The sequence below is a fragment of the Micromys minutus genome (assembly GCF_963924665.1).
Source record: "Micromys minutus genome assembly, chromosome: X".
Classification (NCBI taxonomy): Eukaryota; Metazoa; Chordata; class Mammalia; order Rodentia; family Muridae; genus Micromys; species Micromys minutus.
In genome coordinates, this window is record NC_137970.1 from 73,157,618 (window position 1) to 73,183,275 (window position 25,658).

At 41.1% G+C, this 25,658-nt stretch overlaps 1 protein-coding gene across 2 annotated transcripts; it reads right to left on the bottom strand.

Moving 5' to 3' along the window:
- Nucleotides 1-25,331, bottom strand: SYTL4 (synaptotagmin like 4; the record flags this gene model as incomplete). Of its 2 annotated transcripts, none has more annotated exons than XM_080910489.1 (16): nucleotides 1-599; nucleotides 2,749-2,957; nucleotides 3,828-3,927; nucleotides 6,148-6,256; nucleotides 10,386-10,547; nucleotides 11,321-11,423; nucleotides 11,677-11,855; nucleotides 12,772-12,861; nucleotides 13,603-13,706; nucleotides 13,819-13,909; nucleotides 14,212-14,287; nucleotides 14,744-14,845; nucleotides 23,777-23,879; nucleotides 24,113-24,222; nucleotides 24,777-24,992; nucleotides 25,222-25,331. In XM_080910489.1, 16 exons carry the CDS (start codon nucleotides 25,329-25,331, stop codon nucleotides 451-453), a joined length of 2,013 nt encoding a protein of 670 aa, XP_080766615.1. In that variant the 3' UTR covers nucleotides 1-450. The 2 variants fall into 2 exon arrangements, with proteins under 2 accessions (XP_080766615.1, XP_080766614.1); XM_080910488.1 differs by having other exon boundaries at nucleotides 12,772-12,864.
- Between the last annotated feature and the right edge of the window lie 327 nt (nucleotides 25,332-25,658).

Below are 25,658 nucleotides of genomic sequence, written 5' to 3' on the forward strand. Positions count from 1 at the left end.
TCCCATAGTCTAATAATATTTTAATGAGCAAACCTTGCTTCCAAGAGCTTTGGCCTTTAATCAGGCACACCTAGACCTACAAACTAGAACTAGTGCCCAAAGCAGCCACACTTCCAGTAATAGTGTGAGCAAATATAGCAAGATAGAAGATAGAGAGTTGTTGTGAAAAGCTGTTTAAAGTGAATTAAACCACAGAAAGAGGCAACTATGTTCTCAGAAAATATACTAGACTACATATAAATAAAAACCATTTGAAAGGGCCCTTATTCTTGGGCTGCTTTAACAGAAGGAACAAGCCTGTGTCACACTAGCTAGCAAAATAAGAGCTGTGGAAATACTCGCTTACACACACACATGCACACACATTAAATTAGAAATCTTTCCTTGTGGTTGCGTTGCTTCTTTTGACTTGGACTGACCAGGGCTGCAACTGCAAATGAGGACAGGAACTCATACACCCAGTTTCTGCTTGACCATTGAAGAACGAAGCTGCAGAGTTCCTTCTGCCCAAGACCCTGGGTACTGCCGCATCTTCTGCCACAGGCTTACTTCTTCACCAGTCGAATCCATCCAGTCCACCACTTCGCCATTACTGACCCCTGAGAGAAAACACCAGAGGAGACTGAACAGAGTCCCACCACTGAGCCCATGAAGGAGGATTGGTTTTGTGGCAAAGGAATCCAACCCAGGAAAGACATTGGGGACAGCAAGCTGGCAAGCTGAGTCTACAAATACATGTGCTTCTGAGACAATAAGTAGAGTGTAGGTTGATGAAATGGGACTTGAAATGACATAATGTCAATAGAGGCTTATTGCTTAGTGGCCTTTTCAAAGCTCGGGTGTCTGGTACCCCATACCAGAACTGCCACCCTACTGTCACTGGTAACTTGACTTGATTTTCAAAAATACAGTCTCTTGCATATACTGTAAGAAGGCAGTGGGTTGGTTAGTAAATGGAGTGCTAGTCTATACATGGGTTCTTGAGTTAACATTAAAAAAAAAAGAAATTGAACACCTTCTGTTTTTGTTATTACTGAGACAGGATTTCACATGGAAATCTTGGCTGGCCTTGAAGTTGTGGCAATCTTCCTCCCTCTGCCTGCCAAGTACTTAGATAATGGACATACAACCTGTAAATTCTATAGCTGTAAATCCCAGGCCTACCATTAGTATTATGTGTTCCTACTCCTATTCTATTGTACAATAATTCATTCAGTGGAAATTTCCTGAGTGCCTACTATATCCCTATTTGAAGATACTATGATTAACACACAAAGAATGTCCCTGCCCTAGGCAAATTACATATGAAGAAAAAAACACAATCATTATAAAATCCCAAAGTAGGAAGTAATTTGGAATACTTGGACAGCAGATGATTTAAGAAAGATAAGAAAGGAAGAGTTAAGATTATATGGGGTCTGTGGACTTGGTAAGAGTTTCTAAATGTTGGGAAATGTACTGAAGGGTTTTTATCAGGGGACAGACACGAAGTTGCTTACACGTGCAAAAATATCACTGTAGATGCTTTGTTAGGTATTCATAGACAAGTAGTATTCGAGGTCATACGGATCCAGCAGACTTGTCCAACCAGATCTTCATGGAGCTAAGGATGGCTATGAATGTGATCCAACACAAGACCATAACTAACTAAAGCAATGAAGTTTTTAAAAAAATTGTGATTCTTGACAACTCAATTGTGAAGTTCTTGAGTATGAACATTATATTTGAAAATGTCATAAAGACATGATATCAAAAGGTTGGATAGGCTTGAATGAGACTATAAAAAATAAGAAAAAAAAGAGCATCCAAGACAAAGCCAGAGAACACCATCATTCAGAACCCATCATGAAGAACCCATGAAGGAAACTGCTAAGTGATATGCGATTGAATCAAAGGGAGTCGAAGAAGGTGAACAGTGGAAATCATCAAGACAAAGGGATCAGTCTGCTCAATTACATAGTGCTTGGGAATCCTGGTGATAATAACCTGCCCTTACATGAGTAATTACTCTTAACGGTAGAAGAATAGATGCCATATTACAGTGGACTAAGAATAGAAGGAAAAGTTGGGGAATAGAGGTCATTCTTTTTAGACTGAGGGGGCCATGTGGTCAAATGGAAAATTTGCTCTTCATTTAATCAAATTAGGCCTGAGCACATTGGCCCTTGTCTAGATCTGAGCACTTGGAAGATAGAGGTAAGAGGATCAGAAGTTCTAGGCTAATCTGGGCTAATAAGATCACATCTCAAAACAAAGGAAGAAATAAACAGAGAGATTGGTGTCACCAGAGCATGTATACATTCCTCTTTAATAGTCAAATCAAATGAAATCGATCATACAGAACAGAGAGAAATCATAGAAGCAGAGCCATTGAGAAAGAGGAGGTAATCTAGAACCCTCAGAGAACAAGGTTTTTCTGGCAAGGATCCTTTTCATTATAACAAGATAGAAGACAGAAATCACAAGTCAGATGTTAAGGGAGTTTTAGGCATTCTTTATAGGACAATGATGAAGTCCCTGGCCCTCAGGGCCACCTTTTTAAACATAGAACACTGTATGATTTCTACCTTCCCTTAGGCCTAGCAGGTAGCAGGCACTCAACAAGAATTTGTTGAATGTTTATATAAAGGAAGAAAAATTTCTGTCAGAAACGTTCTTTGTACATAGCAGTGGCTGAGAGGTGTGAAGAGTAAGAGAGATAAGAAACCTTTAAGACGAGTGATATTCGGATGGGGCAGAGAGTCTCACCAGTGCCAACACCCAGTCTGACCCCTCCCAGGAAGTCATTGCTGGCCAGGGGCTCCCGGTCCCATACAGTCAGTTCCAGGCACATGTGTTGTAGATCTTCCAGCCTCACACCATTGTAGACAAATGTATGGTTGTAGTGGGGATTCAGGGTCTTCTTCATCACAGGAGTTTTACGCTTACTGGCCTTGTTCCTCATGGGAAGGAGGTATCTGGCAGAGGGTGGGAGTCATCAACACCTACTCAAGCTGGTAATATGTCCCCCTTGCCCCTACCACAGGCCTAGCCCAGGATGGTAAGCCAGCACCTAGGTCCAAATACACATAACCCTCCTTTGAATCTGCTGAGGCAGACTTCCCACTACTTCCACTAGACCATCTACTTCCTTTACCTAAAGAGAAAAAATGAAGACATTAGTCATGCTGTGGCCTCTACTCCACCAAGGGTGAGTCTACTGTGGTTCTACTTTTCTCACATGAGGTAAATGAAGCATATATATATGTGTGTGTGTGTGTGTGTGTGTGTGTGTGTGTGTGTGTGTGTGTGTGTATGTATGTATGTATATGTATGTGTATGTGTATATGTATATATATACATATATATTATACACACACACACACACACACACACATATATATATATATATATATATATATATATATTTAGTCAAACATGGCTTCTTAATGGCTTCTTAGTGAGCTGGAGTCAGGAAATGATCTTCGATATAAAGGACACTTACAGTCCGTAATAAAGATGATGGAGCACACAGCATTGCACCCTGAAGCTAGACAGTCATGGGGTATGGGTTTCCACCTAGGCTTATGGCAGAGGACTAGTATGAAAAAGTCAGAGCTGAACTCTCCATCACCCTCCCTGTGAAAGTCAGCACCAGAGTTGAGGCCAAACCGATCTCAGACCAGTGCAAAGGTAGTGGTGGAGGCTTTGCCATTATCTAAATTCAGAAACCAAGCCGCTGAGAGTGGCAGGAGGAGGGCAGGATCTACAGAAGAAAATTCAACTGGGTTCCCCACTAACTTGCTTCTTTTACAACTGCTTAGTTTGATGCTGGTCCAGGGACTCACCCCTTGACAAAGCTGTCTGATGTCCCTCCTGATTTGGCAGCCGTCAGGTTCTTGGCTTCTTTGATCCACACCTGGAGTTCTCCCCCTTCCCCACCTTTACCTGTAAGGGATGTCGGCCATTGCAAGTGAACCCCCATGCCACCAGCTGTATCCTGAACTTTAACTACATAGCACGTTCTCTCCTAACCTTGGTATAGTGCAAACTCCTTAACTGAACTGTGCCTGAATCCTTTGTTCCTAGCACAGTGCCCAGCATGAGCAGTTGGAACTCAACTAATAATATCAATAGCAACAAACATTCATTAAAAACTTGATATGAACCAAACTCTACCTTAAGTGTTTATTCTCCTAACAGTGCTATGAGATACGCACTATGATTGTCCTTATTTCATACATAAGGCGACTGAAGCTAAAAGAAGCAGCTGCTTGTCATTTGCTAAGCAATTAAAGCAGGAAGAAAGTCCTCTGCTGAGTTCTCAACCTCAGCCCTTACTGCACAGGACTCCCCAGAACTCCATCCATTTGCACCCCCACTCTCACCTAGCATTTTAGATACACCTTTCCCCAGACTGAGCCTTTGCCCTCAGTCTGAACACTCGCTGATCTGTTTCTTTAAAAAAAAAAATTCTATTTCAAAGGAAACCTCCCTTCCTTCGATCTGGTCCTTTTGAAGCTGTTCTCTGTGCCTTTCTTTCCTTTCACAATCACCAATTACCCTGGCAAAGAACTGACCACGTTCATCACCTCCGCTCTCTGCCTCATCCACCAAGCCTAGTTTCTTGTGAAATCAGATTCCATTAATGCCTCTCAACCTAATTGTAACAAGCTGCATCTTCTCAGTCCTCATCTGGCTTGGCTGCTTGGAGTGTTTAGAGAGTGCTGACAGCTCCTGCCTACCTCTTCTTCCAGCTTTCTCCTGACCTTTCTGTGTCCTGATGACCCTCTCCCTCCTTGACATTTTCCAACTCTTCATCCTTTTTAAATGTTGTGGTTCCCAAAGGTTCTGTCTTCGCTTCTTTTCTAGTCATTCTGCACATGGTCCTTGCAAACTATTGATTCCTCAAACCTAACGCTGCAATTTCCTGAGTGTGTGTGTGTGTGTGTGTGTGTGTGTGTGTGTGTGTGTGTGTGTATGTATATGATATGTCATATATATACAGATAATAGAATTTGGGCTTCCCATTGTCAGCAGATCAGGTTAAGCTCTTCATTAAAGGCCCCTTTGCTTTGCTTTTCTTTGGCTTCAGACTCATCACCAATCCCAGCTTACACATACCCATACATACTCACATAATAACTCCAGCTCCACTAAAACTGGGAACATATTACTGATCACTAAGCTTCAACCCCACATCTACCAGGCATATAGTAGGAGCTTTTTAAATTAAATTTATTTTTTTTTGAAACAAGGTCTCATGTAGCCCAGGCTAGCCTCAAATTCTCTATGTAGCTATGAACCCCTTCAATTCCTGATCCTCATGTCTCCACCACCCAAGTGCCAGTTTCTGAAGTGCTCTGTGCACACAACAGAGGCCTTTATGCATGCTATGCAAGCACGCTATGAACTGGGCTACGTTCCCCACTGACATTTTCAAATAATTATTTTGCTTTCTTTCCTCTTGGTTTTAGCTAGCCAATTTTTTTGAGATAGGGTCTCACTCTACAGCCAAGTCTGACCTGTATCCCAGTATATAACCTATCCAGCCTGAAAAATCATAGCAATCCACTTGTACTTGTAGCCTCCCAAGTACTGGGACTCCAGGCATGCACCGCCTTGGCCAAACTCCTTTCTCCCAAAAACTGTTGCTCCTTTTCATCTTCCTCGTTTTATGCCCGGTATACTATCTAGGTCCAGTTTCAATATTACTTCCTCAGCAAGGGAAGGGTGGCCTGGGCACATGATTACCTTTCTTTAAAGGCTGTCCTCAGAGGACAAGTACTATGTTTCTCTTATCTGCATATCTATAGTCACCAGCACCGTGGTGGCCCTGTTGAGTGACTCAACCTTGTACCGCCTTCTCCTCATGCTTCACTCTTCCTTCCAAGCTCCCTTCTCAGCCACAAAGCTCCTGTTTGCTTCTGCCTCCTTAGTGGCTTGACACAGATGGAACAAGACCAAGTCACATCAATGTCATCTAAAAGGAATGCCAGGCATTTCCTTCCAGCTGAGAGATGTAAAGGCTTCCTTAGGAAGACACTCCTACCTGGAAGATCCCGGAAAGATCCCATTCTTCCCTAGCCACCACTGCCAGCACCACTCTCTCACAGACCCTGTAAAGAAGCCTAAGAGCTGAATCCAGGGCCCCCAAAGAAAACTCACTCTTTTTCCGGTCACCTCCAACAGGGAGTTTGGAGGCTGGGATGTATTTCAATGAAACCACCAACTCGCCTTTGTGTGCTGGCAAACCAGGCGAGGACTCAGTACTGATCTGAAACATAGGGGAAACCCAACAAGTAAAATCAGGGCTCTAAGAAATCCCTGGGACCCCAAGAGGATTATAAAGTTGTCCCCATAGGTGGGTGTGGTGGCACATCTCTGTTATTCCAGCACTGGGAAGACTGAAGAAAAAGGACCATGAGTTGGAAGCTAGCCTCAAATTCATGGCCAGACCCTATTACAAAAATAAGGGAAGAAAATAAATAGATACAATTACCCCAAGAACAGGTTCATGGCATAAGACGATCCATCTTTTATGGCGAAATGCCACAGCAGCTACAGTTTTCTTTGGCAGTTCTTCAGGAGGCGATCCAGAAGAACCAAGGTGCACTACTGTGCACTCTGGGGATATGATTACTACATTCCCAATGTTCCCAAAGGTATGCCAACAAGATGGCCACACAAACTCACAAAGGAATCAATAATGTTTGATTAAGAGTCTTGCTACCAGCATTGTTAGTAAGAGCCAAGAAGTGGAAGCAATCGAAGTGTCAGCGAACACGGGCTGGGTTAAGAGTGACTTTAATGCCTTCATGTGGCATGTGGCGTGAGGTTATCAGAAGGAACATAGGCTATCTCTGATAGCTCAAGTGCAAGCAGAGAACGTCACTGCCGAACAGAAACCATTTGGCTTTCCCCTCCTCGGCCATAGGTTAGACATGCTCTTCCTCTTACAATGAAGCTAGTTAAACTAGAACCCGGATGACTGCAGCCATGCTACCTTTCCCGGCCAGTGTCAATTGCTCCTAGAAGTGTTTTTATTTCAAATCTTGGTTGAGTAGAATGCATAGTTAGTCATATACCTATAAAATCTACCTCATACCTGTTGAGTAAAGTAAACCTGCATCTATGCTTTCATTTAGATCCTAAATTATGATCATGCTGAACTTACACTTTCTGAAAAGGGGAAATACTAGAGATATACTTACTCTCAAGTGAACAAAGCAAGAAGTAGAAAAACAGAATCTCATATTAAATAGAAACATAAGCTTTACAAAAGCTATGCCTATGGACAATCTTGTGTTATATGTTCATCACTCTGTTATAGCACTTACTATTTTCCAGATACTGTTATTAGTAATAGAAATATACCATCTGTTTAGTATGTAATCTCTATGAAATAGGTATCACCCTCATCTTGTGGACTATTGAATAAAGACACAGAGAGGTTAAGTCATTTTCTCACAACACCTTGGTTCCAGAGCCCATGATTTTTACCACTGGACTGAATACAACAATCGAAAAAGATACAGAAGAACCTAACACTAGGGAGAACAGACAGGGAAAAGCAAAGAGACCTGTCGCTACTTCACACCATCATCCATAGTGTCCTGCTTGTGAAAAAAGAGCCACATAGGCTTCTTAAAGGTTAAAAAAAAAAACTTTAAAAAGGGGAGGGAACTTTGTACAGGTTTTAGGGAGAGGTAAGAAAGCCTGCTACACAGATTTTAATATTTGACTGTTTGCTCGTTTTCTTCAGTGCTGGGTATCAAGCCCAGGGCCTCAGACCTAAGCATATTACACTACCCATGCATTTTATCAGTCCCCGACTTAAACATCTTGTTAGCTAACAATTCTCTATTACTAGAATCTGTGTGCCAGGCCAGGAGTCAAGCTTACTTCTGTCCACCCCAGAAAGGCCAACACTTAGCATGGTACCAGGTTTACACAGGCACCCCGTGCTGGCTGAGTGGATAGAACAGTGAAAGAACAGTGAAAGAACAGGTGTCCAGGACACAGATAGCTCTGGGCAGGGACTACTTCCCTCTCTTAGCTCACTGGCTGTCCCATTATACTCCAGTTTTCCCCAAGCACAAGCCAGCACAAACTAGAAGTACCCTTTCATCTACCAACATTTCTTAAGGCTGAGCTAAGGTAGCTCCTCACCACTTGGACATGCTAATACTGGTAGACATAATCTCCTACGTTTCAACAGACATACTACATATCCAGAATATATAAGTTTAGTCTGTGGGGAAGGACTGTCAGCAAGACAAAAGAAAATGGTAGCACATGAATTGTTTTGTTGGGAGGGGTGTCAAAAAATGGAGAAACATTAAATGTAGATCATTTTAAGTTAAGAAGGCATGTGTAATTTTTAAAATTTTAATTAAAAATTTAGTTTTTAAAAACCTTACTTTAAGTCAGCAAATATACTTTACACATTAAATGATACTTTAGTAAAATAATTTGATAAAGCTTTAAATATAAGGTATAAGGTGAAAACTTCAAGTTATTAAAAATTTTAAAGAGGAAGATAAGATAGTATTTTATTTCATAAGCTACGTGATTTATTAATTCCTACCCTGTTGACTTTAGTGAACTCTCAAAATCCAGAGTTTCTATGGCACAGTTTCCTTCTGCTAAAAATATTTCCAAAGAGCAAACACCTCCATTTTAATGGAAGACATGTTTTGGTGGCAAGTCACAGTATTACAGTGACATTTTCAATATAATTATATAAGCCCCAAGCCACAGGGAGAATATGATTTGCATGCCCAATCTTTAAGAAATTCTAGGACTTCGATAGCATGTTTTACTTTGATAGTAATTGCTTTCCTGTTTTTATGACTCTTTAAAGTGGAGAAATGTAACATCACTAAAGTTTTCTGGAAGGCAGCAGCCATCAGTTTACTAGGTACAGTCTCCTCTCACTCAACTATTTCACCACTAGGGCTTTCTCTGACAATTGATTTCCCCAAAGAAAGCCAAGACAGGAGGAAGGGTGTGGCTCAGCAGGATAGCACTTGTTTAACAGATATGAAGATCTGGATTGGATCACCAGTACTGAAAACAGAAGGAAAGATTATGACAGCAGTTTTCAAACATAATGATTTAAGTAGCTACTAGTAGGGATCTGGTAAATAAATTTATAATATGAAAAATCTAAGAGAATATTATATAGCAAATAAAATGAAAACAATCTGTAAATATTGGCATAGAACAATACCTATAATAAACTGTTTATATATATATGTATATGAATAAGGCTTATTCAATCCACTTGAGTAAAAAATACACTATGTATGTGTATGTATAGATCATAAATAGATGATAGATTAATATCTATGCTGCATAATACAAAAATTCTAGAAGGATACTTAAATATTTGTTAATAGTAGTTATTTCTAAGTAATAAAATTTACTTTATTTTACATATTTTTGTTGTTTTAATTTGGGACCAAGTCTATATAGATTTTTTTTTTGTACTTAATATTCTTAACAGGGCAAAAATTTGAAAGTTTAAAACAAAGAAAACTAAAAGACAAGAATAAATGTAAAGATAAAAGTATACCCCTCTTCCAAGAGGCAGCCCCTCTCCTGAGCTTCTAGACCATCTTTGCAAAGGCTTGCTATGTGCTATGAATTGTTGGAAACATTCAAAATGTTATTATAACTTTTAAAAGGGTTTGCATTGGATTTCACTGTGATAAACAGAAAGTTGCCGCCTAAAGTTTTCGTATGTAGCTCTTTCATCTTAACCAGAATGGCAGTGTGACATGGACTGGCCATTGTGTGTCACACGCTAAAGAACAGCCTGCATTCAGTCCCACAACATGGAGTAGCACTGCTGTATCATTTTGTTGAAGACAAAACGGAGGCTCACAGAAGGTAGGTGACTTCACTAGATTACCAGTAAGTCACAGGAACAGGACTGTAGTCCCGAGCTGCACTAAGCTTACCCATCACTCTCATGCCTCCTTATCTGCCATCTGAGATGCCACTTCTAAAGTAATGTTTCCCCAACCTGCATACAGAACCAAGAAGCCAGCCATTGCAGACCCGCCAACTGTTGTGCCTCTCACTTCTAAAGCAGGAAGTTTGGCATAGAAAGGAGTGCAGATTAGTATGTGTCCCAAAGGTTAGATTTGAGAGGAAGTGCACGTTAGGATGTCTGAATACATGCAGGTTCTGGACAGTGATGTGAGCTGTGGATTACTGCTTTGCCCGATTTACACAGAAGAAATTGCTCCTGCTAAACTTAGAAAGGCCAGCAGGGGGCGGTAGAATTCTAAATAAAAGTCCATGCAAAGCTACTTCCAACACAAACCAGCAGAGGCCACTGCAGACAATTCACCTGGGAAGCAAGCTGGGAAGGACTTTTAGAGCATACTGACTACCTTTCCATGTAAAGGGAGGCAATGATCCAGCTTCTTATCCAGCTTCCAAGAGTCCATGTGGACCTCCGCCTCTCCAAGGAAAGTGTTTCTGCCAAAACGGCCATGATGCCAAACAGAAAACTGCAAAGTCCTCTGCGCCAGAAGAGATTCCGAAATCTCATACTGTGAGGGGAAGGAAACATCCCAAGATTGCCAGTTAGGAGTAATTCCTCAAAAATTAATTCTTCCAACCCCTGAACAACCTGTCCCCGGGGTCTGTAGTTCAGGGTGTCAAATGTTTTTATCCTGAGCACTTTGAATTGCTCCACTCAAAGCTTCTATAGCTCCTTGTTCACTAACCCTAAGCCAGAGAAAATGAAGTTTGCCCTGAATGGCCGAAAGGACCTGAGAATATCCACAAACAATTGCCGAGGATACTCTATCTCAAACGGCTTTTAGCTTTCTTATTACATTTTGCTTATTTCTGTTAGTATGGACATGGGTACATGAATGTCATGTCTTTATATGTGGGTATGATTATGTCATGACATGAGATTGGAGATCAGAGGACAACTTACAGGAGTTGACTGTCACTTTCTACCATATGGGGCACCTCACTGGCCCTCAAACAACTTACTGTTTTTATTTTCTGTGAACGTGTGACTGAGTATGTTTGTGTGCAGCACATGTATGTAGATGCCACCAAGGTCAGAATATGACACTGTCTCACTGAAACTGGAGTTACAGACAGCTGTGAGCCACCACGTGGGGACTGGGAATTTCACCTCTGTTCTCTTCCCCTAAAGAGGTGAGGATATAAACGGAGTCCCACAGTGACACTTCGGGTACAGGCATGCTCTTCCAGCCACCGTGTGGAGGAAAAGCTGTACCACAAAGACCCAAAACAAAAAAACCAACAAATAAAACCATTCTCCCCTCTAGGTTCAAATGCATACCCGGAAGGTCTCATCATATAGTGGATTGATGGTGTCCCGCTTGATGCTGGTTTTTCTTTTTCCTTGGCGGGACTTGTCAGGCAGAAGATAAGTCTTCACATATCTAGTAGCCAAGAACAACACTAAATTATTTGCTGTCCTTTCTCAAGCCCCGTCTTTACTTTCCTGCTTGGTACATGATGAAATACTATGTCAAAAAAAATTTTTTTTTGCTTTTTTCTAAGTCCTAAGCCCTTTATTAAATTATATCTTATGAGTCTGTCACCAAAGAGGTGATTGTTTTGGCCAGGAGTACCCCCAGTAGACGCTGAGGTCTACTTTCTCCCATCAATTATTCAGGTGCCGGAATCACTCACGGGTTAGAACGCTTCTTGGCTTCATCAGCATAGGCTAGCTGGTGGCACTCCTTGACATGGATGACCAGAGTCTGTGTTTTCTGCTCAAACTTCAGGGAAAAGGCAATCTTGCCAGTCACAGAGATGTTCCCGAAATCACCAGCTTCACTATAGATGCTCATGATGCTGCCAATAGTACTCTGAGGGGAAAGTAATTACAAACGGCTCGGGCAAACGTGCTCCACATCCCGAGTTGCTCACATCTTCCCTCATGATAAAGTCAAAGGTCTCAGAAAGTCCTGCAAGGAGCTGAGACTGCCAACAACCCTTTACCCAGAGTCAGTGCAAGTAATACATCACCAATCATGCTAGTTCGTAGTTCACCTTCTGGCTCACACAGACTCTTGATGCCTGACTCATCTTACACAATCTATTGATTAATTTCCCCATCTTTGGAATGGTGACAAGGAGTAGGGAGGGAAGGTACAGCTAAGCCCATCTGAGAGTTTCCACTGCCCTCCTTGTCGGGAGCAGCGAAGAATATACGTTGTTGAGCTCTACATTTGCTTCCAGTGTAAGTGTGAAAATCGAATTAGTCTCCTTCTAAAATCTGTTTATCCCAAATAGCAATCTTTGCAGTTATGATAGATACAGGCCCAGGTTAGCAAACATCCATGAGGCTGTTTTACCTTCATCCCTATCCACAACCTCACTGTCAATGTGGCAGAGGCCTTTCTTACAACACCCTTTCTCACAATTGCCCTTGGCATAAGCATGGGGAGCAGCGTAAGATGTCTAGCAGTATGGTTTGTTTACATCATGGCCTGATTCTCCTTTCAGAGAATTCCAACTACTTTCCCCGAAGCTGGAATGAAAGAAGGGCCAGAGCCTTCGAGTTCTCTTGGAGACTTTCTAGATCAGAGGTTCTGGCTACCACCTAGAAGCTACACTGAGCACCCAAGCTCTAAAGTGACGATAGTAAGAAACCTATGTACGCCCCTGCCCTAGGAAGAGTGACTAGGGGCATTTTCCTGGTCTGCTCTAATGAAGATGGCTCTTCTTTCCTTCCTTGTGCCCAAGTGTGTCTCAAAGCACAAATGCACAGAACATACATACCATGGAGGAGCCGCTCTGCATGCTGCCTCTGGCCAGTTTCTGGCGATGCAACTTCACCAGGTGGTCAATGTCCTCTTCCTCCTCCTCTTCTTCCTGGAACAATGGAAATTTGACAGGTAATTTAAAAAGCAAGGTGTAAGAAACAAAAACAAAACAAAAACAAAAAACCTCTTTGCTTCAGTGAGGACCAAAGTTGGTTGCAAAAGTTCTGAGCTTTCATGTGAATGATTATGCATGTATCCTTTTAAAAACTCTATCTTCATGTCTCAAAGGAAAACAAATATATAATATTTTTATGGGAGTTTTAGAACGCTCCCATTTGAATACCCCAGTGTAGCCATCTCTTTGAATAAATTTCTATGATTATTGTTGTTGTTTGTACATTCTATCCTCCTCCTCCTCATCATCGTGTCTGTATTCAACCAGGCTTGTGCACTGGGATGCATGTAGAGACCCAAAGGCAACTGTAGGAGGTCAGTTCTCACCTTCCACCTTAATGGAGACTCCAGGAGTCAAACTCTGGGTTGTCAGGCTTTTGCAACAAGTGCTGCTGCCTCATCACTCATCTCACTGGTCCTCTCTTTCTATTTTAGTCAAAGTAAGTATTTATTTGAGTGGCCAACCATATAACCAATAGTGTGATAATGGCAAGTGGTAATAAAGACAGTACTTTAAGCAAATCAGGTACTAGTATAGTTCAGAAATTGGGGAAAATTATAGGCCATTTCACCTTTCCTAAAGAAACAATTAGGACAGGAGAATTGGGTACTAAAGCCAATTCTAAATGGAAATTTTTAATATAGTACTAAAGTAAAATGTAAGAGTACTCACCATATCCACACTGAGGCCTGGTACAGATTTGCTTCTGTCTCCCAAGATGCCACTTTCTTGGGCCACATCTTCTGGGCGAAGGTCTATCACAGACTTAGTGTATTCTGCATGAAAGACCAAAAAATTTAAAACAAAGGAACCTGCTATACTCCATACCAAGAACCCAGCAAAAGCACTTAGAACACAAGCCCGAGGTTGCTGTGATGGAGATGTTACCTGAAGGCCTCAGGACTTTTCTGGTGTTCTTCTTAAATATCATGTCACCCTCATCACCACAGACTGCATTTTGGTTCCCTGGTGGAATTTCCTAGAATGGAACAAGTTCAGAGATGTGGGGAAAACCCAGCAAGTAGACCAAAGGAACAGCTTAAGGGTTGGATTTTAATCCAACTATGACAAAGTTAAAAGAAAGATTAATATGAAACTCATGTTCACATACATTTCAGCCAAGACTTTTGAGACGTTTTCCAAATGAAGCTGGGGTAAATTTTTAGTTAAATTCCTCATGTGAGATATGAAGACAGGGGGAATATAAGGGAAGGGAAGAAAGGAGGGAGAGAGCAAGGTAAGGAAGGAGGGAGGGGAAGAGAAGTAAAGCCTGCAGTTTACCTTTTCAACTTGAGATTTTGGAGCAGACATCTTCTTCCATTCTGGGAAGAGTCCAGATTTATCCAGAGAATCTCTCCTAGAAGTATCAGAGGTTAGAACTAAACCAGGCCTTTCTCTTCTTCTTCTTCTAGCCAGGCCCCAAAGCACTAACAAGGAAGTCATTGCCATCTCTATAGCAACCACATTGAGAAGGCCCATTTTGTATCCATCCAAGGCACCTTGATGGAGTGCAGAAGATCAGGCACACACACACACACACACTCACTCACTCACTCACACCTCCTTTCCTAAGGGACAGAAGCAGAGTCATTCACAGTGCTGCATCCAGGGGAAGATAGCTCACTCCAGGAAGCAGTGTTCAGAGCCAAAGCAAAAGAAATACTAAAGAGGACTTCCGGTAAGGTCAAATGAAAAACTCATCCAACAGCTCAAGGACAGAAACCAGGAAGGCAGAAGAAACCTGCATCCTGACGCTAGAGAACCAAATGAGAGCTCAGAATGGACAGATGTGGGCTAGATGGGGAAACTCCACCTGGAGGTGCTGTCCGAGTCAGCAGTGTAGCTATCCAGACTCTCGCTCTCAGCCTCCAGTGCGCTCTTTCCAAATTTCAGCTTTGGTACTTCAAACAGCACACTAGAATAAAAACCAAGATCCAGTGTTTTATAGGAAGGAAATTCTCCTGCCTCTGGATAGGTATCTCTCCAACTGACCCACAGTAGTAACCTGAGCAAATTTTTTTTAGCATAAATGTCAGTTGATTTTATAACAGTGGGGATCATACCTAGGGCCACACATGCTAAGCAAAATACTCTATCACTGAGGTGCAACCCCAGCCATGTGAGCAGACTTTGCAAACATCCAAGTCATTTCCCAATTTCTGTGAAAACCAAGTCCAGATTTCTTATCACAATGTGGAACTTCTAATGTACTGCTCCTTCAAAGGTCTCCAGCTTTACTTTCACCCTTCACCCCTCTCCACACTCCACACTCCCAGGAGACTAAGATCTCCTACTCTCTAAATATCCCAAGCCAGTTCTTTTTATGCAGCCCAGGCTAGCCTCAATCTCACAGAGAGCTGCCTGCCTAGGCCTCCAGGATGCTAAGATTACAGTTCTGCAACACCATGCCTGGTGCTAACATCCTGCCCTTAAACGGCTGGTTTTGCAGTATTTGTTCATTTCTTTATTTTATGCCTATTAATGTTTTGCCCGTGTGGCACGGGAATGCCTGGTGCCCATGGAGGTTAGTAAGAGGGCGCAGGATCCACTGGAACCAGAGTTACAAATGGTTACAAATTACCGAGTGAGTGCTGGGAAGCAAATGCAGGTCCTCTGCAAGAGGAACAAATGCTTTTAACAGCTGAGCCTCACATAGCATTATTCTTGTAGCCCAAAGGGTAGAACTAATCCAATTGCTCTTCTACAGAGGATGGGATAGCCAAAATATTGTATAGCAATATGAAGCTCTGTTGTTTATCCACAAAAGAGCATAAAGCTCTAAAGTCTGTAGCAACATGGGTGAATATTGAAAACTTTATGCTAACTGAAAGGAACCAATCAGGATGTCCATGGTTGGTCTGACTCAATTCAGATGATACATCCAGGGTATGCAAATACAGAAAGGCGGCTTGGAGATTCCATCCAGGAAGAAACAGTAGTAGCCAGTTCATGGACAAGGATTCCTTTTGGAGTGCTAGGAATGCTCTGACAATCGGTGACTGTGACGGTTGTGCAACATCCTAAAATTTCTAACAGTCACAACATGGAACTTTACAAAATTAAAAATGGTTTGATGCCATGTGAATTTTACCTTGGGTTTTAAACAATGAAAAAGAAGCAATCATCATTAGATTGCTTCTGACATCTTTCTCCCTCTCTCTCAAATAATTTAGTCTTCACAGAGGTCAACAAAATCTTATGCAACTGACTTCCCATCCATTTGATGCTTCTTTCCTTGTTCAAGCCCCCACCCCGCCAACTCAACTCCAGACTACACATGTGTCAAACTCCTTCTGAGTTCTTTATACCTGCCAGGATTTCTGTTTACAGTGCTCCTCTCCTCCAAAGACTCTCCATGTTTGCCTCTGTATTCTTTTTTTCAAATGTCACCTTACAATTCAGACCCGCCTTAACTATCTCAGGAAAACAGCATACACAGACACACATGTGTTCCTGGCACTCCATATCTGTTCACTCCAGGTCATTGTCTCCATCACACTTGTCAACATCTGGCAGACTACTTATTAGATTAGTTGCTTTTGATTTGTTTTATGTGCTCTCTGCCCGCCAATCTACAATCTACAAACAAGGGGCCTTCTTGTATCCATGATAGTATCTCAGCACATAAAACAGTATCTGGTGCATAGTAAGCTTCCACATATATTTAGCAAATGAACAAGTCTCTAATGTCTCCATGTCTCAGTCAGTGAAGAATAAACTTTCCAGCATGTCAGGTGATGTTTGAGATAGGCCTATGCAAACAAACAGAAGGAGCGGAGTTGAAACCTTAGCATATACAGGAGGTGGGACAGAGGTCATTCTTGACGAATGGACCAACTTTATCAGACAAGACACAGCAGGGTGCTTAGCTTTCTTTTCTTCACTTTAAAAATCATCCTTTTGCCCCCTTAAATGGAAAGAGTAAAAGAACTTCAGACGGAATCATTCCTCTAGAGACACTGTTCGACAATGGTCCTTGGGGTGGTCGGTGCTTGTACCTTTTTCTTTTTTTCCTAAAGATGAATACGTTCTGATTCTGAGCTGATGTAAACAACCGTAGGGCAAAACAGCAATTATTTGACATCTGTGCAGTAAAAATAAACTCAGAGATAGGAGTCCTGGTCTTTATCTGTGTGATCTCAGGTAAATCATTTATCCTGCTTTCTTTTCTATAAAAATAAAAGAGTTGAATTAAATTATCTCTGAGGCTCCATAATTTTATGTAAAAATCACTTATACTCACTCAATCGGTTTTCATGTTTCTAATAAATAAGAGGCCTCTCAATCCAATGAGACAAGAGGTCCCAGACAGCCAGAAGCAGTAGATTTCAGAAATTACATTCTGACCAGTGATGTCAGATGAGTTAATCAAGTTCGGCAAATAAAAGCCATTTTTAACCTTAACTACAAAGGACTAGGGGAGCGGGCTCATCACCTGGAACAGATGACTCATACACCCAAGGCTATCTGATAAAATCACAGTACATATAGATAGCCAAGCAGCACACAAACATAAAACGAACGGAGTGCTCTGGCGCTGGAAAAGTGTCCGTGTTGCAGTTTTCTGCTGGTTTTAACTAATTGGTACAAACAAGCTGTACGTGCTTAATTACGCACGCTAATGATTTCTGGCAATAGATAGGCCCCTCAAATGCTACTGTTACAGTTTAGGTAAGGAATACATCAATCACTCTCCTGAAGTGTCTCCATGCCTGTTGACAATTCCTTCTTTCCCTTCTAGCCCCTGGTCTCACTCAAATGTTGATCTAGTTTGGTGACTAAAAATCCGTTTGTACTTTCTGGGAATTTATGTACCAGGATCACATAGACTCATAGAATAGGTAATCTTATTTGTTTTGTTTGTTTGATTGTGGGTGTTTTATTTTGTTTTGTGTTTTGAAGCATGGTCTTATTATCTAGTTCTAGCTGCCCAGGAATTTACTATATAGAGAAGGGCAGCCTTAAACTCACATAGATCCATCTGCCTCTGCCTCTGCCCTTTGCCCTCTGCCCTCTGCCCTCTGTCTCTACCTCTGCATCCCCTAACTGCTGAGACTATAGGTTTGCACCACCACACTAAGAATATAAGTGCTTTCTTGTATAGTGCTTTTGACTCAACATTTTTAGATCCATTTATGATACTATATTATCAGTAGATTGTTCCTTTCATTAACAAATTCTGTGGTATAAACAAACCACAGTTTATCTATTCACCTGCTGGTGGGCACTTCAATTGTTTCAAGTTTTAGCTATCATGAATGAAGCTACTGTATATACAATAGACCCTAAAGACACTACCAGAAATCTTTTAAAACCTATAACCATATTTAGCAAAGTGACAACATATAAAATTAATACACAAAAGTCACCAGTATTTCTATATATAAATTTCAAACAAACTGAAAAAGAAAACAGTTGCAGTCATAATAGCCTAAAAATACCCTAGGATAATCCTAACCAAGAATGTGAAAGACTTCTACAATAAAAACCTTAACACACTGAAGAAACTGGCAGGGTGGGGGAAGCTACTATAAGATGGAAAGACCTCCCAGGTTTAGGAATTGGGGGAAAATATTCAATATTGTGAAAATGGCTATTTTACTAAAAACAACTTGCAGATTCAAATAAACCCGATCAAATTTCCAGTGACATTCTTCGTAGAAATAGAAGATAAAAATCTTAAAACTCACACAAAAAAGAGACCGCAGTAGTACAGCATGAACAAAAAGAATATTTCAGGAGGTATCACCATACCAGATTTCAAGTTAAACCACAGAGCCATAGTGATAAAAACACACGGTACCATCACAAAAACACATTCATAGACCAATAAATTAGCATCTAGGACAAGGTCATACAACTATTTCATTTCTGTCTATAAGCTTTCATGGTGCTAGAAGGTGCTACATAGGCTACTATGAGGGAAAATGAAACAGAAGAAAACCAGTGGTATCCCTGAAGCCAACTCTACATGCTACAATACTGACCAGCTAGGCAAGATGCACCCACTGGTACAGTAGTAGCATAATGTTTATGAAGATAACCAGCTAGTCCACAGGAAGAACTAAGGCCTGGTACTGTAAACCTGACCAAAAGTTGTGGTTCTCAACCTGAGGGCTCTTTCACAGGCATCACCCGAGACCACCAGGAGCATCAAATATTTACATTGCGATTCCCAACAGTAGCAAAATTACAGTTATGAACTAGCAACAGAAATAATACGGCTGTGGGGGTCAGCACAACCTGAGGAACCGCATTAAAGGGTTGCAGCACTAACAAGGTTGAGAAGTGCTGTCCTAGAGAAAAGCCTATTACTGTTGTTTTAGCAAATGATGCGTCAAATTGCTTTCTAAGAAGTATTTATGCTTTACAGTCATAAATGAATGTTGCCTGAATTTGGACAAATACGTTTCTCTCTGCAATGGTCAGCAGTTACTACAGAGAGTTATAACCCATCAAAGTACTGAAGATAAGTGTCTACTGAGTGCTTAGTCCTAAATAGAACATCTAGACCAACTGTCCTCCCATCCCCTGCCAGGCTCAGGGGACATCCCAGAAGAGTGAAAAAAAAATGCAAAGGCTGTGTTGGGGACATGGCACAGATGCTACACCACCCATAAACTCATTGCAGCTATGATTATCTGCACAACATAAAACCTGCAAAGGAAGGAAGAAAGGTAAAACGTAAGCAAGAACTAGCTTTCCTAGCACAGTATCATGGAGCACTTCAAATTTACAGCATTACTATTTATATGCCATCTTTTCATTTTATAAGCTATATATTCAGTGACTACGTTTGCTATAATCATGGTTTTCTGGGTTTTTATAAGTGCAAATTTTTAATTAGTTCTGTGATGAAATATACTTAAGATATATGTCTGGATTGTATGGGTGTAGAAATGTGTGTTTATGTATTTGTAGGCACAAGTGTGTGTGCATGTGTCTGTGTGACCATGTGTGTGTGTGTGTCCATCCGAGATTGGCACTGGGTGTTCTCCTTGATCCTTCTCCTCATATATTGAGGCAGGGTATCTGGCTGACAGGGTGAACTACCATTTTGCTATGGGATTCTTTGTCAAACCCTCCGCAACTCCCACACCAAACCAACTATTAAGTGTTTTTAGGAGAGCTAAATTCTAGTAGGGCAGCAAGCACTTTACCAACTGAGCTGTCTCTTCAGGCCCATTCATTTTCAATTCCAAATCTGGAAATATAATGCAATAAAAGAACACTCGCCTAGCATACATGAGGCCCTAAGTTCAATTACCAGCACTGGCAAAAAATAAAAATGAAAATCCACTAAAATAATTTCATACTGTCTTAAAAATCAATGAAACGTCTATGAATATGCACATACAAATGGATGGACATATGCCTTGACTTCTCTTGAGTTATATATCTATGAAACATCTGATTCACACAGTATGCATACATCGAACTTTTAAAGGACTAGACTTTCAGAGCAGCTGAGCATGGTACACATGCTCATCTCTACAGAAATGAATGGGAAGGCAAGTTGTTCTGCATCCAGCACTTGGTACAATTGATCTTTTCAGATGATAGCCATTCTAGTGGACAAGGGGCCTCTCACTGTTACTTTATTTGTGTTCTAGTGTCTGATGATGTTGAACTTCATTATTTGACATCTGCATGTTTTCATTAATGAAATATCTATTCAGATCTTTTTCTCCTTTTCTATGGGATTATCTATAGTACTGTTTCGAAAGTCCCTTTTTCTTTCTTTCATTTTTTTAAACTTAACATGTCCATAATATGATCTATTAAAAATAATTAAAATTCAGGAGTTTAACTCACATGGGTATGCGTGGAGATCTTGGTAGTTCACATGCCAAAATTATCAATGACTGTTAACAGTGATCAGACAAAGAAATTTAGGTCACTGACGACTTAACATCCATATTTCTGTAGACTTCTTTTTCATCTTTGCTTTTACTACATAGCCTGAAGTATCCTCAGGGTTTATGGCCCTCCTACTGCAGCCTCACAAATACCTGCAAATTCAGCCATGTGACATCATCTCTGCTGGCAGGGAGTTAATGACCAATAAAAAAGTATAATAAAATCTTTTCTCTTTGGCTGAGTTAAAATGAAAGGAAAAAGTCTTATAATACATATACCTAAAATTCATCAGCAATAACAAATGGGGTAAAAAGAAAACCCTACAGTTAAGATAATGAAGGCTGGGAATATGCTGAAGAGATATGTCAGAAAATAAGAATGGCTGCTTTTCAGGCAGGGAAAAGCCTGTTTAAATTCCTAGAACCCAGGTATTGTCTTTGTGTGGAAGCTGAAGAAGCACGGCACTGAGACCTGGCCCCCAGCACAGTCTCCAGGCTCAGGAGAAAACCCTGTTCCAAGGGAAGAAGGTGGAAGATGTTAGGGACAAATACCTGATGACTTCCTCTGTCTTCCTCATGTGCATGTAAACATATGCACACACACCATACAGACACAAAAATAGAAAATATTTTAAAAGTTCAGGTGACAAATATTGAGATTACAACCCACCTTCTACCTCTCTTCTAAGGTTCCAGAGAAGTAAGTATATCAGGGGCCAGAGAAATGACTTACTGACTAGGATTACCAACTGCACTTCATGAGGGTTTTGGGTCATTTCCCAGCACCCACATGGTAGCTCACAATCATCTCAACTCCAACCCCAAGTGATCCAATATCCTCTTCTGGCCTGTGCTGGCACAAGGTATGAATGTGCTACATAGACCTACAAGCAGGCAAAACAGTGCTTGTCAAAAGAAAGGAGAATTCGAGGGTACTAAGTTATGGTTAGATTACCATAAGAAGTTTTAGTATGCAACTCTGCATTTATAGGACTACACAAGATAACACAGACTATTATCTTTTAAAAATAAACAGTTTTGACGGTTTTCCACCATAAGAGGTGATATTAAAAGTGGCTCTGCTCACCTTGATTTAAGCATTACATTAATTTATTACATGCGTTTATTGCAATAGCACATTATCCCATAAGTATATAATTTTTTAAGAACCAATTAAAATTCTTAAATCTTGGAGTTTAAATTTGGCTCAGTAGCTCAGTAGTACAGCACTTGACTAGCAGCACAAGGCCCTGGGTTTGGCCCCTAGTTCCAAAGTAAAATTTAAAACTCTTTTAAAAAATAAAATTAATTAAAATCCCAGCTGTGTGGTACTCAAAGAGGCCATATATGTATGTTTGTGTGTGTGTACGCGCACGCACACACACACACACACACACACACACACACACACATATATATGAATGATGGTGAGCACACAAATTTGCATCACACAACAGTGTCACAGCCATCTTAGTTTGCATAATATATTTTATTCTGTTTTACAGGCATAATGCAGACTTTCTAAAGTGCATGAGCCCGAATACTAGATGATAAAACAACAAAAATGATAAAACAATTGAAGAAAATGAAAACCAAATCTAAACAAGATAATTCCTTCAAAATGTTAATGTCAGCAAATGGAGAGGAAGGAACAGAAAAGAAAAAGAGAAAGAAAAAGAATGGCCCAAGAATGGCCCAAATCCAAAGATCATGAAGGGAAAGAAGATGTTGGGGTCTCTATGGTTAATTGCTTCCATATTTCTCTTTTGCTTTTACATCATATACTTTTAAAAAATTACAGAAATAGAGGATCATGAAATCCAATATACCCAAAGTGGTGCCCTTAACTAACAGAACAGAAAAAAATGTTCAAGGAGGTAGTCCAGAAGAAATTCCAACAATGAAAAAAAAAACTCATGAACAATTTATCATATGTCAAAAAGTACAGAATAATCTTTGTTGATTTAAATTTTTAAGTTATTAATATTCAATTTTTTCAGTAAATTCAATTATATCAACACAAATTCTCACAACCATGCACACCTATGTGTGTGTGTGTGTATGTGTGTGTGTACACACACAAATGTACCTACAAGGGTAAAAAATGTCAAGCTGTCCTTTTTCATAGTTAGATTCAATGGCAGAAGACAATGGAGCAATGTCTACAATAGTCTTTGAGAAAGAAAACATCACTCAAGTCTGTAATACTGAGCTAAGATGTCACGCATCTGCCCAGGGAGTTAGTTGGCAGGCATTCTGAATATGAAAGAATGCAATAAACATCACAAACCCTTCTTGATGGCACTTCCCAGTGAGGAAATCTAGACAACCAAGAAATAAAGCCAAAGTAAAGAATTCAGGAGTTAGAGAAGTCATGGTTCCAGGCCTGATTGTAAGTAAACAATATGTATAAATGCGAAACTAAAACTAAACCGGTTTTTAAAGTCTGTTGATTTATGGTTGCATAACAAAAAGTAAAATACCACAAAGCCTGAAAACGTTAAATAAATTTTAATAATCACTCGTGAGAAGAAAAGATTAGGAAGGCGTGGAAGAAAGTTAATATGGGAGTGGGGAATCAGTCAGTGATGGCGTTGCTGTGGCAGAGACTCAAGTTTGGTTCCCAGTACCCATGTGAGGTGGCTTTCAACTGCCTATGAGTCCAACTCCAGGGGATCTAACACCCTTCTGGCCTCTGCAGGCACCTACCCACAAGTATACATACCTGCAAACAGACACTAGCTTTTTAAGTAAATAAATCCTTGTTAAGAGCTTACTTTTTCACAGGAGTACAGCCTACGAACAAAATTAATTTGCCAAACTGTTGATGTTTGCATGGGGCTGGTGAGATCAGGATTTGATTCCTCCTTCTCCTCCTCTTCAATTTCATCTGTATTCTCCAATTTCCCTCTAATAACATCTATTATTTTAGAAAACGAAGTGATATTAATAGAAGAACTAAACAATTCTAATTCCTTGGCTCTCACCTTTGTTCCTTCTGTTGTTCCTGAATGATCCTTCTTCCTGGCCAGATATCACCCATCTGGGTCTGCTGAAGGAGGGACTGCCCCACTGTCTCTCTTTTATTCACTTCAAAACAAAAGCATGGCAGCAGCGGGTGAAACTAAGGAAGGAAACAACTTTCAAAGCAGCTTCCCCCAAACACACACACAGACAGAGCAGATACAGCCTTTGATATTCACACACACTGGCTGAGCCCCTGGGGGGTTAAGTCACTCTAAGCAGACTACAGCTGAATTCCACACAAGCCTAGCTAGCTCCAAGGCTAGGTCCTTCAAACAGCCTCCAGCCCTGAACAATACCTGGAGGCTTACGGCGCAGGGACATCCTGATTATCTCACTGCCTGTTCGGTAAGCAAAGCGATTTACTTTCTGGTCGTAAAACCAATCTCCAGTTGCTTTCTTCAGCTCTCTGGGGGGGAAGAAAAGAAAATGTCAGATGTGTTGTACTGGCTGGTTCTGTGTCAACTTGACACAAGCTGGAGTTATCACAGAGTAAGGAGCCTCAGTTGAGGAAATGCCTCCATGAGATCCAGCTATAAAGCATTTTCCCAACTAGTGATCAAGGGAGGAGGGCCCAGCCCACTGTGGGTGGTGCCATCCCTGGGCTGGTAGACCTGGGTTCTATAAGAAAGCAGGCTGAGCAAGCCATGGGAAGCAAGCCAGTAAGTGACATCCCTCCATGGCCTCTGCATCAGCTCCTGCCTCCTGGTTCCTGTCCCATTGGAGAGTTCCTGTCCTGACTTCCTCCAATAATGAACAGCAACCTGGAAGTGTGCGCCAAATAAGCTCCTTTCTCCCCAAATTTGCTTTTTGGTCATGGTGTTTTGTCACAGCAATAGAAACCCTAAGTAAGACCTGTATAAACAATGATTCTTGTCACTCAACTAACAAAGTTGATGAGAGAAATTCTCAGGGCAGCCGGACATATGTCCCCTCTTTATGTCTCCATGAAGTGACACTCACATTTCCTTCGAGCACACCTTGCACCTCCAGGAGCCATTGCTTTCCTGAACTCGGCATTCTCGGCACACTAAATGATTGCAACCCACACAAGTGTTGCTTTTGGGACTTAAACGGCCCAGGCCCTCCTGGCACCTGGCGCACGTTCGATCACTGTAGTGTTGGCTGCCCCTTTTGGCACCTTTTCTTTTGATCTCCAGTAGCTCGTTCTTCAGTCGCCTGCCAAGACCGGAAAGAGAAGCACAAGTGTACAGGATGTACAGAAGCTGAGGGGATGACAGTAAGACTACTGTGTTCTGTAAAAGCAATAAACTCAGAGCCCAACTAGACTCATGGAGCTTTAAAGCACATACACAATTCTGACATCGACTGAAGAAGCAACTGAAAAGCTTGGGGCTGCCTCCTTGGTTAAAATCATGGAAGGGCTTAGCATTTCTGGGACCCTTACCGAATCCTTTTCTCATCTGCTTTTCTGAGTTCGTCATCTCTCTGCAGAACATTAAGAATCAGATCTCGTTCCATCTCGGACAGAAAAGAGAGGTCTAGTATCTCCGACATGATGGATTTAGTCTCCTCTTTCTTCAAAGCAATCTGGGCAAGAAGAGTGACCGGAGGTGTCTAAAATAAAAGAAAAACAATTAATTTCATTATTATTTTCAGAATGACTGCTCAGCTCTGGAACATTTTTTCCTTCTTCTTGGAAAAAAAAAAGTCTGTGATTCGTTGTTTCTACTTTCATATTGAACCCTGGACTACAATGATGTTTTTCAAGAAATTACTCATGACTGTGGAGAGTGGCTGGGTCATTCAGAACAAGCATCTTAGGAAGGATTATAAGACACCTGAGTCAAACTCTCCCTCCATGAAGGATGTCCTCATCATCCA